At 44.6% G+C, this 14,602-nt stretch overlaps 1 protein-coding gene across 1 annotated transcript; it reads left to right on the forward strand.

Annotated features, from left to right (window-relative positions):
- Window positions 1-1,173: 1,173 nt before the first annotated feature.
- LOC310752956 (C-type lectin domain family 5 member A-like) lies at window positions 1,174-12,684 on the forward strand. Its single transcript, XM_083594147.1, has 6 exons — window positions 1,174-1,412; window positions 1,600-1,775; window positions 7,290-7,346; window positions 7,442-7,578; window positions 9,536-9,645; window positions 11,429-12,684. Exons 2-6 carry the CDS (start codon window positions 1,697-1,699, stop codon window positions 11,535-11,537), a joined length of 492 nt encoding a protein of 163 aa, XP_083450273.1. The 5' UTR covers window positions 1,174-1,412; window positions 1,600-1,696; the 3' UTR covers window positions 11,538-12,684.
- The last annotated feature ends 1,918 nt before the right edge of the window (window positions 12,685-14,602 follow it).

The raw sequence follows: 14,602 nt of genomic DNA on the forward strand, positions 1-14,602 counted from the left end.
AAGAAGGCTGATCGCCGAAGAATTGGTGCTTTTGAATTCTGGTGCTGGAGGAGACTCTTGAGAGTCCCATGGACTGCAAGAAGATCAAACCTCTCCATTCTGAAGGAAATCAGCCCTGAGTGCTCACTGGAAGGACAGATCCTGAAGCTGAGGCTCCAAGACTTTGGCCACCTCATGAGAAGAGAAGACTCACTGGAAAAGACCCTGATGTTGGGAAAGATGGAGGGCACAAGGAGAAGGGGACGACAGAGGACGAGATGGTTGGACAGTGTTCTTGAAGCTACCAGCATGAGTTTGACCAAACTGCAGAAGACAGTGGAAGACAGGAGTGCCTGGCGTGCTCTGGTCTATGGGGTCACGAAGAGTCGGACACGACTAAACGACTAAACAACAACAATTGCAGCTTGTAAAACAGAGATTGAATTGGCCCCCAAACCTACTTGCCTATTGTTGTAGGATCCAAGCTTAGTACATAACACCTTCCTTGTTCTCTTAGAATGGCAATGGTGCCCAACTGCCCCCCCCCAAAAAAAGCTCCACAACATTTGTGTACAGATTTTCACTTTTTGAAATATGGCAACCCTACTTACTGCCAAGTTTTTATGTTTTCATCATTTTTTGTGTTTTGTTTTGATTTAAATTTCTTTTATTTTTGGTCTGACTCAGGTCCTTTTCTCCCCCCCCCCCCCGCCCCGCAAGATTTTATTAAGGTTTCCACAATACAGTAAAATAATATCTTGAACGAATAAAATCAAAAAGACAAAAAGGAAAGGAAAGAACACAAAAAGATAAAGAGTAAAAAGAAGAAAAGAGGAAGCAGAGAGAAAAAGAACATGAAGAATAACAATAACAGTAATCCTAATAAAACACAAAATTATATCTAGCCCTCTGTCATAATTATATCTTAATCTTCAATCCACATACAAAGCAGTGAGTCTTCCCAGCTCTCGCCTGAAGACTCTCCCCCCTCCCTCAGCCTCACATCCTTAGGAAAATTCTCTCTGACCTGTCTCCCACCCATCCATCACCTCTCTGTATGTCCTTTTCTGATTAATACCACTAGCTCAGTGGGGCAAAGCCTTGAACCTATTTTAGCACTAAGCCACTGCAAGCACTGTACTGTACTTTCCCCTCCAACACACACATACACACACACACATTGAGTTGCTCAACAGAAACACTGGTCTGTAAGAGGGGAAGTTCAGCGTGGGCGTTTCTAAGAAGGCTGCTTGGTGTACGCATCCCTCCGAGTCATCCGAAGCTGCAGGAAACATTTAAGTCATCATTTTCCAAGCAGACGCAAGACACCCGTGAAAGCCAAGTAGTGAGAAACAGCGTAACTGAGCCCCATTCGGGACAGCCACCTCTTCAGGAATAACAAAGGAAGAAGACAAAGCCCTGTTTTCATTCTGGTAAGCTTATTTTTTGTGTGCCCTGACATGGTGATGCTGTCCAAGGCCTTGCAAGACCTCAAAAGTTGTGTCGGGGCCCTGAGGTGTGGGTGCTGAGCACCCACAACAAAAAATTTTGTGGGTATTCAGGCACCCAGAACCCTCTATAGTTTGGCGCCTTTTAATCATGGGCATTTTTACATTTCAGATCTGGCCAGTGCTGGAGACATACCTGAAAATTTCAACGTGTGTGCCGTACACAGAGGTTTCCTCCTAAGTTTCTTGTGGCTAGCTTGCTGGGGAAAATGAAGTGGGACTGCATAGTTCCACTCATGATTCTCTTAGTTATTAAGCTAATAGGCACTTCAACGTTCCTTCTCTATGGTGAGTATCATGCTGAATGTGAACTTTCACTAGAGTCTGCTTTGGCAGACCTGACTGCCATTTGCAAAGAGTTAGTTTGCTCTTTTTTATTATTGCAAACCTTCCTTTAGGATTTTTAAAATAAAATCAAGCATTTATCAAAGGCAAAGAGCATAAACAGCTTCCAATTTGAAAGCAACATTGCAAATCAAAATTGGAATCAAAGGATAGTGCAGTTTACCTATAACAAATGGTGTTGTGCCCTCCAGATGTTGTTGGACTACAACTCCCATGATCTCTGTCCATTGGTCATGCTGGCTAAGGCTGATGGGAGTTGTAGTCCAGCAACATTTGGAGAGCAGCACATCAGCTACCCCTAAGACAGGGGTGGGGAATCATTACTGGCCAGCAGGTCCCGTTCCTTGTCTCCCCATCCCGTCAGGTGATGCTGCACTTTGAAGTACTGATTGTTGGGACTTCAAAGCACAGCACAGCAGTTTGAAAGCCCCTTTAGGGTCTAAACTATAACATTATCCAGAATTAAGGAGGGCTTGGCCTTTTAGTCCCGCCACCATATAATTTTTTTCTGGTGAAAATCCTCCCTCCTCAAACTGACATGGGGAAGATATTCAAGGGCCATATGCCTGTACTTTGAGATTTGTTCTCTTATAGATAAAAAGGGGGTTCTAATCTGTATTAGATGCCCAGGAAACTAATGTGGGACATAGCCAGTTCTATTTTTCTAGAAAAGGAGGTGCTGGAACTCACCGTGAACCCTTGTTCTCTTAGAATGGCAATGGCACCCACCTGAGAGGTGCCGGAACTGAGTTCCAGTGATTTCTGGCAAAAAAAAAGCCCTGGACACAGCAATGTGATTTTTAAATTACTGAAATTAAAAAGTAAATTGAAAACACATTCTGGCCAACTCTTGATCCTGTAATATGCGGCTGCTTGGGGAATTATCTCTGCTGGCCTGTAAAGAAACCTTGCCCTAGCCCTGATGGGTTGTACCAAATTGTTTTGTCCTATGGTTGCCTCTGATCAAACAGCTTTTTGAAAAAGATAAAGAAATGTACCAAAACAGTTTGGAAAATGGTAAAAGGGGTGAGTGTGACTGCACCAGGAATGAAAATAAGCTCTTCTTAACTGTCTTTTGAGATTAATGCAAACTGTCATCAGATTGCATTAAGAAATGATGACAGGATTTTCTGTTTTTTTATTTTAAATATTTTTATTAGGAATTTAAACAAAACATATTATCTTAAAACATATCATCCTTAATTCCCCCCATTTCCCCCCTCCCCCCATAAAACAATCACCCCACCCTCCCTGACTTCCCTCAGCTCCAATCTCTGTTTTCTCTATAGATGCTATTCTCTGCATGCTACAAAATTGTATAAATCCCTAATTTATCTGACTTATGACAGGATTTTCTGGGTGAAAAGAACCCATCATCTCTGAACTTCTCCTCTGCTTGAACTTCTTTTGACTCTCCACAGAGCTGCACTCATTCTCGGGCAGAGCGGGCACTGGGGGTGAGGAGCAGTGCCCAAGTGTTAAGAGGACGGTTCTGTGGGTTCCACATGGTCTGCCCTGGGTACCCTAACTTAGGCTTCAGTTGTGTGATGGAGGCCATTGTCCCATTGCTAGTCCTGAACTACGGCTGCATAGAACACCATACACTTAAAGCACACTACTACGCTAAAGAACCACTGGAAGTGTAGTTTGTTAAGGGTGTAGCTCTGTGAGAGGAAAACTACATTTCCCAGGATTTTTGGGAGTGAGGAAGCCATGTGTTCTAAATATATGTTGTGTACACTGCCTAAGATCCAACTACCAGTTCAGTCAGCTTCTGTATGTGAAACTGGGGGTGGCCAGTGCTTTTTTCTGTGGGGACGCAGGGGTGCGCATACCCCTAAACATTTTGCGAATCTTCGTACTTTTGTCCATTTACTGTATTTATTTCCCCCGATTTGAACTATAAAATGGTGGTTTTCTTGAGTCAAAATGAAAGTACTCCTAAACATACCATATTTTTCGCTCTATAAGATGCACCAGACCACAAGACGCACCTAGTTTTTGGTGGAGGAAAACAAGAAAAAAAATATTCTGAATCTCAGAAGCCAGAACAGCAAGAGGGATCACTGAACAGTGAAAGGAATAGCTGTGCAGCCTGCATTTGCTCCATAAGACGCACACACATTTCCCTTTACTTTTTAGGAGGGAAAAAGTGAGTCTTATAGAGCAAAAGATGATCATCTTTTAAAAGATGATGCTGTTAAGGTGCTACACTCAATATGCCAGCAAGTTTGGAAAACTCAGCAGTGGCCAGAGGATTGGAGAAGATCAGTCTACATCCCAATCCCAAAGAAGGGCAGTGCTAAAGAATGCTCCAACTACCGCACAATTGCACTTATTTCACACGCTAGCAAGGTTATGCTTAAAATTCTACAAGGAAGGCTCAAGCAGTATGTGGACCGAGAACTCCCAGAAGTGCAAGCTGGATTTAGAAGAGGCAGAGGAACCAGAGACCAAATTGCAAACATGCGCTGGATTATGGAGAAAGCCAGAGAGTTCCAGAAAGACATCTACTTCTGCTTCATTGACTATGCAAAAGCCTTTGACTGTGTTGACCACAGCAAACTATGGCAAGTTCTTAAAGAAATGGGAGTGCCTGATCACCTCATCTGTCTCCTGAGAAATCTCTATGTGGGACAAGAAGCTACAGTTAGAACTGGATATGGAACAACTGATTGGTTCAAAATTGGGAAAGGAGTACGACAAGGCTGTATATTGTCTCCCTGGTTATTTAACTTATATGCAGAATTCATCATGCGAAAGGCTGGGCTGGATGAATCCCTAGCCGGAATTAAGATTGCTGGAAGAAATATCAACAACCTCAGATATGCAGATGACACAACCTTGATGGCAGAAAGTGAGGAGGAATTAAAGAACCTTTTATTGAGGGTAAAAGAGGAGAGCGCAAAATATGGTCTGAAGCTCAACATCAAAAAAACGAAGATCATGGCCACTGGTCCCATCACCTCCTGGCAAATAGAAGGAGAAGAAATGGAGGCAGTGAGAGATTTTACTTTCTTGGGTTCCATGATCACTGCAGATGGTGACAGCAGCCACGAAATTAAGAGACGCCTGCTTCTTGGGAGGAAAGCAATGACCAACCTAGACAGCATCTTAAAAAGTAGAGACATCACCTTGCCAACAAAGGTCCGTATAGTTAAAGCCATGGTTTTCCCAGTAGTGTTGTATGGAAGTGAGAGCTGGACCATAAAGAAGGCTGATCGTCGAAGAATTGATGCTTTTGAATTATGGTGCTGGAGGAGACTCTTGAGAGTCCCATGGACTGCAAGAAGATCAAACCTATCCATTCTGAAGGAAATCAGCCCTGAGTGCTCACTGGAAGGACAGATCGTGAAGCTGAGGCTCCAATACTTTGGCCACCTCATGAGAAGAGAAGACTCCCTGGAAAAGACCCTGATGTTGGGAAAGATGGAGGGCACAAGGAGAAGGGGACGACAGAGGACGAGATGGTTGGATAGTGTCTTCGAAGCTACAAACATGAGTCTGACTAAACTGCGGGAGGCAGTGGAAGACAGAAGTGCCTGGCGTGCTCTGGTCCATGGGGTCACGAAGAGTCGGACACGACTAAACGACTAAACAACAACAACAATAGAGCAAAAAATGCGGTATTTTTTTTAAGAAAAAAAGCACTGGGGGTGGCCATCTTGACCTTTGCCTCAGGCAGCAAAATTTCTTGAGCCTTCCCTGTTCTCATATGTGTGGAGACTCAGTCTCTGAGGAGCGGGAGGGCAGCAAGGCGATTTTATCAGCAGCACAGAGCTATTACTTAACTTTGGCTCACATTGCACAACAAACCCATGGCAGTGAAAGTCCTACTTCCTGAAAAACGGAAGTCTTCATGACTTCATTAACCAAATGTCTGGTGTTTCCAAAGGAAGCGCAGGACAGGCTGTTGCCACTGGTGGTTTGTCATGCGATTTATCAGAGAGCTACCAACTTCTGCCTCGTGAGTGTCGCTTTGTGAGGAAGATCCGGCTCCCCTGCCAGAGGATATTTACTTACGAACAAATAAGCTTCTGTCCTGCAGCTTCAGGAAAAATAAATTTTAAAAAATGCTCCCAGGGTGATTTTCCAATCATTAATAAAACAATTTAAACACTAGAAGAAGAATAACCCCAATGAGTAAAAGCAATAAGAATAAAACAACAGAGTATCAGCAACTGAGGTGAGGTGTAACTGACTTTAACTGACTTTTAGGGTAGAGAAAAGCAAAGAAAAACCACCACTTAGTTCAGGAATAATACCCAATTAAGCATACACAATTTTAAAATTGCCTCTGTCTTTCCCACTTTCAAACATACTTGGAAATAATGGCTTTGTTTATGACACCATTTCACAGATGAAATGTTTTATTTTATTTTATTTTAAAATACAAACCTGTGCAAGCCCACAATGGGCTTCAGGTATCTAGAGCATCGGGGGGGGGGGCGTGTAGTAGTAAATGAGGGGAGGGGACAACAGCACACAGCATAGACAATGTTTATAGACAATGGCCTTTGCGATACAGTATGAGCACACATCACACAACTACAAAACAACATGCATTCCATGCACCAGACCAGGACAAATATACAATGGTGATTCAAGGGTACTTTCCCATTTCATGTGGGCAATGGTGAGGACCAGCAAATATGGAGCAGATTCGCACCAGACATCCAACATACATTTAAATCCTGTGACTTCTCCCCCCCCCACACACACACACGTATTCTGGGAACTGCAGTTTCCCCCTCAAAGGCCTACAATTCCCAGTACCCTTAACAAACGAAGGTTCCCAGGATTCTTTGAGGGTTGTTGTTGTTTAGTTGTTTAGCCGTGTCCGACTCTTCGTGACCCCCTGGACCAGAGCACGCCAGGCACTTCTGTCTTCCACTGCCTCCCGCAGTTTCCTCAAACTCATGCTGGTAGCTTCGAGAACACTGTCCAACCATCTCGTCCTCTGCCATCCCCTTCTCCTTGTGCCCTCCATCTTTCCCAACATCAGGGTCTTTTCCAGGGAGTCTTCTCTTCTCATGAGGTGGCCAAAGTACTGGAGCCTCAGCTTAGAGGGTAGTCATGTGCTTTAAATGTATGGTGTGTGTCTGCCTGAAAGTCCCTTGGATGGCTGAGTGTTTGCCCTAAAGGATGTCCCATCATCCTCTGTAACTTGTAGGGGTTCTTTGGCCAAGGTGGAAAGCATTCACTTAAAGCAGAAAATCTGAAATGTACTGCTCTGAAACATCCTTGGGTGGATCTACACACAGTGGGAAAAACGCTATAAATAAGTCATAAATTAAATCGCTATAAAAGAAAAAACGCTATGTAAAATCTCATAGAAAAGTTTTGTGCTCTACAGTGCCATCTGGTGTTGCATTTAAAACGTTGTTTTTTTGACTCCCTCTGTTCGGGTAATAAATGTGCTGAGTTCACAGGTTCTTATGAGTCTTTTTCATTCAGCTTCACAGATCTTCTTCCAAGGAGACCCCATTCTCACCCCATCAGGAGTAAAAGATGGTATGTAATAAAAACAGCTCATGGGGGAAATGGGAATTTCTGCTCCTTTGTATATATTAAATCCAGTCGTCTCCTGTTTCTCCTAACTTCTACAGGCTGCCCCATAAGATGGGTACTTTATGCTGGCAAATGCTACTTCTTTTCTGCCGAAGAAAAAACATGGAATGACAGCCAGGAGGACTGTGCTCAATCAAATGCTCATCTTGCTGTTGTCAACAACAAAGCAGAATTGGTGAGAAGACAGGACTGCTTTGCAAAGCAAGAAAAAAATAAGCATGGTGTTCTGTGATCAAATTATTGGCCTGCTTTCATAAAATAGTTCACAGTTGCTAACTTTTCAGGGCTAGACAAGACATGGTACCATTTGCACAACTAGAATGAATGGCATGAATAGTTTAGATTTGTTTTTAAAGGCGTTCCCTGTGAAGAAAAAGGGTTTGGCTGTTAAACCAGGCTTAGAATGGGGAATAGGTAAAGGTAAAGGGACCCCTGACCACCAGGTCCAGTTGTGGCCGACTCTGGGGTTGCGGCGCTCATCTCGCTTTATTGGCCGGCGTAGTTTTAACCCACAGGGGGTCTCCTAACAACACTCAGTGGTGCCGTGGTCTAAACCACAGAGCCTAGGGCTTGCCAATCAGAATGTCGGCGGTTCGAATCCCCATGACGAGGTGATCTCCTGTTGCTTGGTCCCTGCTCCTGCCCACCTAGCAGTTTGAAAGCATGTCAAGTGCAAGTAGATAAATAGGTACCGCTCTGGCAGGAAGCTAAACGGCGTTTTCGTGCGCTGTTCTGGTTCGCCAGAAGCGGCTTAGTCATGCTGGCCACATGACCCGGAAGCTTTATTGGCCAATAAAGTGAGATGAGTGCCGCAACGCCAGAGTTGTCTGCGACTGGACTTAATGGTCAGGGGTCCCTTTACCTTTAACAATACTCAGCACCTTTAAGAAACTACAGCTCCCAGAATTCTTTGAGGAAAGCCATGACTGTTTAAAGTGGTATCATGGTGCTTTAAATGTGTGGTGTGCATACAGTCCAACATTTTTCCAGTGAAAATAGGGACGTCCTATTCCATAATATTAATTTTACTATTTGAAACCCCGCCTATCTGACTGGGATGCTCCAGTCACTCTGGGCAGCTTCTAAGATATATAAAAACATAATAAAACATTAAACTTTTTTTTTTAAAAAAAAACCTTCCTTATACAAGGCTGCCTTCAGATGGCTCAGGGGTCAGATAACTCCATACCCTCCGACATTTCTCCAATAAAAAGCAGGACATTCTGGGTTCAAATCAGAAACTGGGACAGCTTCTGTAAATCTAGGACTGTCCCTGGAAAATAGGGACACTTAAGGGTCTAGGTGTGGATGTGGCTTGTGGAAAACCACACTACGCTGCTTGCCCAAGGACCCCCTGTTGTAAACAAAAATTGCCCTTTTCCCTTATGGGGTATCCAAGAGCCCATATAGAGTCCTTAACATAGGTTCCCTATTGGGTAGGAGAAAATAACAGAGGCCAACCAGAGAATACTGAGAAGCAAAGCAGCTAGTAAGCTTGATCTTTATTGATCTGTTGCAACAGGGTGCTCCCCTCACACGCAGGAAAGGAGGAGGAACCCAGAAAAATATTGTGCAAGGCCTTATAAAGACTTTTGAAATTGCCACCCTGTAGATCAAGACCACCCCCAGAAACATCATACATACATCACAGAAAAAGGCAGTCTAAACACAAATTTAAATGTTGTTTTTCTCTTGTCCTTGTTTATCTCCTGTCTGGCAGGTTACTTGATTGGATTGCCTGGGGAGCCTGGCCAATCTTTTGTAGTGATAAATACTTAGTTCCTGGGCCAGGTCACAGGCTCACACCCTATTCAAACACACACATACCCTTAAGACAGGATTTGTGAAGGAAAAGACAATGGGGAGGCTTTTCCACTTTGACCTTGCAGAGAAAACATTTGCTCAGTTTAGGAATCAAAATGGCTTCAGGTCGGTCTTCCTGTGCTGATCTATGTATGTGCCATATATCTAAGACCTCTAAATTCCTATCACACCCCAAAACCAGAAGACATCCTTGCTAAAGACAAGAACCACCACCGCCTTGCCCCCATTACTGCATTGCATTCCCATATCAGAGCTCTTGGATTTCACTGTGTTTTCTCTTACTTATTCTGCAAATGCCTCCCATCCAGATGTTCCTGTTCAACAGAACAAACCATTTTGAGTATTTCATTGGCTTAACACAGCAAGGTTCCAAGGGACCGTGGAGATGGATTGACAACAGAGCGTATGACCCTGACGTGTATGTTGATTATCATTCTGGTCATTTATTGTTTGTCACAAAGTGATGGGGAAGAAAGCCTCTGTTACTCAGCATTCTTTCCCCCTTATAGTGATACCTCGGTTCTCGAACGTAATCCGTTCTGGAAGATCGTTCAAGTTCTGAAGCGTTTGAAAACTGAGGCGCAAAGGGCTGTCTGCAAATGGAATTGAGAAAATTGGGGGGGAAATGCAGTGGAAGCCGTTCAACTTCCAAGGCGCATTCAAAAACGGAAGCATTTACTTCTGGGTTTTTGGTGTTCAGGTTCCGGAACGTTCATCAACGGAGACATTTGAGAACCGAGGTACCACTATTGCAACATGTGGACCGTAACACTCACCCACCTTATGTGGCTGTTACAAGGATAACGATGAAGCACAAGAGACGGTCAGCTTTTTAAAAAAATGGCAGTGTGGAGGATAGGTCTCATAACGTCGTCTCTGGGGATCCTGTCAATATGTGTGTATGCAACAGGGAAATGATCATGCCCATTCTTCAGAGTGCTAATAGTATACAGTGGTACCTCGGGTTACAAACGCTTCAGGTTACAAATGCTTCAGATTACAAACTCCGCTAACCCGGAAGTAGTTGCTCCGGGTTGCAAACTTTGCCCCAGGATGAGAACGGAAATCGCGTGCCAGCAGTGGGAGGCCCCATTAGTGAAAGCGTGCCTCAGGTTAAGAACGGTTTCGGGTTAAGAACGGATCTCTGGGACGAATTAAGTTCGTAACCCGAGGTACCACTGTAATGAGCGCTTCTAAGTAGCACTTAGGCATTTGGGAAAGATGCTGGGTGCATCTACTGAACACATCCTGTCCCTGCAAACAATATCATGGCCAGTGTTCATCAGGGCCGGCCCAAGACATTTTGGCACCTGAGGCAAACCACAAAATGGTGTCTCTCCTCCTCACCAGGGAAGAAGGGGTGAGTGAAGATCTGCATCAGGGACAAGTGAGAAATAAAAGATCTCTATTGAGATCCGCTACCCCTGTGGATCCTGCCACCTGAGGCAGTCATCACCAACTTGCCTCATGAGTGTGCCGGCCCTACAGGTGGTAACAATTTTTGTTCAGACACAATAGGATACAGGTGCTGTAGAGCACAGTACAGTGGTACCTCGGGTTACATACGCTTCAGGTTACAGACTCCGCTAACCCAGAAATATTATCTCGGGTTAAGAACTTTGCTTCAGGATGAGAACAGAAATCGTGATCCGGAGGCAGCAGGAGGCCCCATTAACTAAAGTGGTGCTTCAGGTTAAGAACAGTTTCAGGTTAAGAACAGACCTCCGGAACGAATTAAGTACTTAACCCGAGGTACCACTGTATTAAAGTTACCAGTTTTGGACTTCCAAAATACTGGCACCTAGGTGGGACTAGGGATAGCAAAAGGCCCCACAATTTTTAGAAAAACAAAACATATATTTATACCCTACCCATTTGACTGGGTTACCTCAGGCATGTTGATCTGCCATCAGCTGTCCTGCCTTCCTTGGCTCAGCAAGTTCTGTGCAGGGTGACAGTGAAAGGGGCCACGCAGACAGGAGTGCTGCAGTCTCCCAAGCGGCGACTGAGGCTAACAACTTGCAGAAGTATAGAATCGTAGAATCATAGAGATGGAAGAGACCGCAAGGGTCATCTAGTGCAAAATCCTGCAATGAAGGGATCTTTTGCCCAGCTTGGGACTTGAACCCACAACCCCAAGATTCAGAGCCACATGCTCTACCAACTGAACCTGCTAATTTTCACTTCTCTTCCCTTCACAGATTGAATATCAGAAGTAGAATTTATGACTGTGCTGTGCTTGGATTACACCTTGTCACTTCAGCACCTTGCTCCGTAGTAAACCGCTGGATTTGTGAGGAGAAGGCATAGTCGCTCTCCTCTGTATGGGAGATTCTCAGCAATGTGGAATTAAGACTCTTCACTCTGCTAAGGAACTTTGGACCTGATTCAGCTCTTGTTTCGCATAACCAGGAACCCTGGAAAGGGAGGCGTGTTCTCTCACACATGAAGACTTTTATCCAGCCAAATATATGAGTGGCCCAATAAACACTGCAAATACCGTATTTTTTCCGTGTATAAGACGCCCCCGTGTATAAGACGCTCCTTATTGAGGGACTCCAAATTAAGAAAATGGAGGGAGATCGTCTGTCCCCTCGCCAGCAGAAGCCGCCAATTGCCCACCCAATTGCCGCAGCGACAGCCAATCAACACTGGCCCTTGCCACAGCCACCAATAACATGCCCAATAGCCGCTGACAATCCCCGGCTCACAGCAGTAGCCAATCCCATGTCCCCCCTATGCACTCTCCATATATAAGATGACCCCCAATTTTTAAACTAATTTTTAATGGAAAAAAGCTTGTCTTATGCACGGACGGTATACTTCCAGTTGCACTTCTGCATTGACATAAATGAGCCGCGAGTGTGTAAATCTGCTTGTGTCTTTTGATCTTCCCTTTCTTGCCGCGCTGGAAGTCTCAAACAATTCCCCCTCTTGCTTGTTGGTCGGATGATCTCTCTTGCCTTGCCACATGTGAAAGATACTTTCTTCTACTCAGAAAAGAGGGTTCAGGGAGTTTAGAGAACAAGACTATATCCCTTTCCTGAGACCAGTCATGCAATAAAACCTCAATATCCACTTCTCCTAACCGCTCAACGCAGAACTTCCTATATTTCGAGACAGAACATTTTCTTCTGCTGTTGGAGGGGGAGTCCTTCATTTGTCCAAAAACCACTACTGTTTTGGAAGATTACCAAATAACGGCTTCCTGTGTTAGCAAAACATGCTAATTATTGTAATGCAACTTGCATCTGAAGACTTAAACATTTATATGACTGTACACACCTGAAGTTTTTAATGTTTGATGTTTTGAAGGCAGCACTGTATTGGGAAGTTTTTAATGTTTGATGTTTTGCTGTGTTATTTTATATTCTGTTGGAAGCATCCCACAGTGGCTGGGGCAACCCTGTAAGATGGGCAGGGTACAAGTAATAAATTATTATTAGTAGTAGTAGTAGCAGTAGTAGTAGTGTTGTTTAGTCGTTTATTCGTGTCCGACTCTTCGTGACCCCATGGACCAGAGCACGCCAGGCACTCCTGTCTTCCACTGCCTCCCGCAGTTTGGTCAAACTCATGTTTGTACCTTCGAGAACACTGTCCAACCATCTCGTCCTCTGTCGTCCCCTTCTTCTTGTGCCCTCCATCTTTCCCAACATCAGGGTCTTTTCCAGGGAGTCTTCTCTTCTCATGAGGTGGCCAAAGTATTGGAGCCTCAGCTTCAGGATCTGTCCTTCCAGTGAGCACTCAGGACTGATTTCCTTCAGAATGGAGAGGTTTGATCTTCTTGCAGTCCATGGGACTCTCAAGAGTCTCCTCCAGCACCATAATTCAAAAGCATCAATTCTTCGGCGATCAGCCCTCTTTATGGCCCAGCTCTCACTTCCATACATCACTACTGGGATGTAGTATTAGTATTATTTTATTAGTAGTAGTATAATTAGTATATTATTATTATTATTATTATTATTATTATTATTATTATTATTATTGTAGTAGTATTAGTATTATTTTCTACATCCACATATTTTCCATGCTGGTTTGCCTTGCTAGAATAAATTGTTGGCTTATTCAGCCTCTTATCTATATTGGAATGAGGGAGATCAGAGGCAAAAGAGGAAACATGGCTTTGGCCTTTAGGAAGCTGTGTTATATGGAGTCAAGCCATTGGTCCAGCTAGCTCAGTGTTGTCTTTTCTGATTGGCAGTGGCTTTCAAGGGTTTCAGAGAGAGGACCTTTCCAGCCAAACTTGGAGATGTTAGGGAGACCTCCGCCTGCAAAGCATGTTCTGCAGCCCTTCCCCAAACTGACTCAACCTTTAATGGACTCAGCTCTTCATTACAAGCTAGACTTGACAAATTTCCATTTTCTAAACAGGAAATGGGAGTCCATCTCCTTCTGCCTAACACACAGTACTTAAGAAATTAATATCAAAGTCGTCTTGATCACACAAGAAACATCCTATCCATGTGGCTGAAATTTCTTTTAACTCTTTTTATTGTTGAATTTTAAATTGTGGCCACCCTCCATAGCTGTCAGCCGTCCCTTATTTGGCGGGAAACTCCCTTATCCCAGCGCCATGTCCCGCTGCTGTCCCTTAAATTTCCCGGGTTTCAAAGGAAGCAGCTCCTCTCCCTCCCTCCCTGCCAGCCAGGGAGAAGGGAGGCTCCAACTGTGTTGCTTGGCTGCCCGGCCCGCCCCCCTCCAGCCTCATCTCACCAGCCTTGGCCCCCGGGAGCCCCTCCGCGCTGGGACTGGCGGGAGCCTCAGGCCCTTCCGCTTCATCCTCCTCGTGGCCACCGAACTGAGCGTCTCTGCCTGGGGCCTCCCCTTGGACTTCGTTTTGTGCGAAAAGTGGTTGCTGCTTGTAGTTATTTAATTGCAGTGTTTCATCGGCTGGTGTCTTGAGCAGCAACCTCTGGAAACGAAGGGCTAAAAACTGGCACTGCTCTCCAAAATTATCTGGTCCCTTTTAACTTCGTATTTCAGTTGGTTGACTAAAATCCCTTATTTTGGCTGCTGATTCCTTATTTTTGAGGCTGCTGGTCCCTTATTTTCAAATCTATAAGTTGACAGCTATGCCACCCTCCCTGGGAACCACTGGTGGAAAAGGGTGGGGGCGTTGATCTCGAGACCAGATGTCCTTAAGGGGGCAGTGTATCACTAATTCACCTGAAATCAACACATCTGAGGACCATGGAAACATACTCCTGACTTGCATATCAAACACATGGAGGGGTGAGTGGGAATGTACCCCTCTGGCCCTGGCCCTCGCGTTGGAACACCCATCAGCCCCCACCCCTGCACAGACAAACCCTCTGCCAAACACACAGAGATGGAGTGGCAGGGACAGTTCTGCTTTCTCTTCTGTGTGCTTG

The sequence above is a fragment of the Podarcis filfolensis genome (genome assembly GCF_964270895.1).
Source record: "Podarcis filfolensis genome assembly, chromosome: 17".
In the NCBI taxonomy this organism is placed as follows: Eukaryota; Metazoa; Chordata; class Lepidosauria; order Squamata; family Lacertidae; genus Podarcis; species Podarcis filfolensis.

Coding starts and splice junctions, on each gene's coding strand:
- LOC310752956 (XM_083594147.1), top strand. CDS start 1,697: ATGAAGTGGGACTGCATAGTTCCACTCATGATTCTCTTAGTTATTAAG. Junction 1,776..7,289: donor TTCAACGTTCCTTCTCTATG/GTGAGTATCATG, acceptor TTTTTCATTCAG/CTTCACAGATCTTCTTCCAA. Junction 7,579..9,535: donor TCAACAACAAAGCAGAATTG/GTGAGAAGACAG, acceptor CCTCCCATCCAG/ATGTTCCTGTTCAACAGAAC.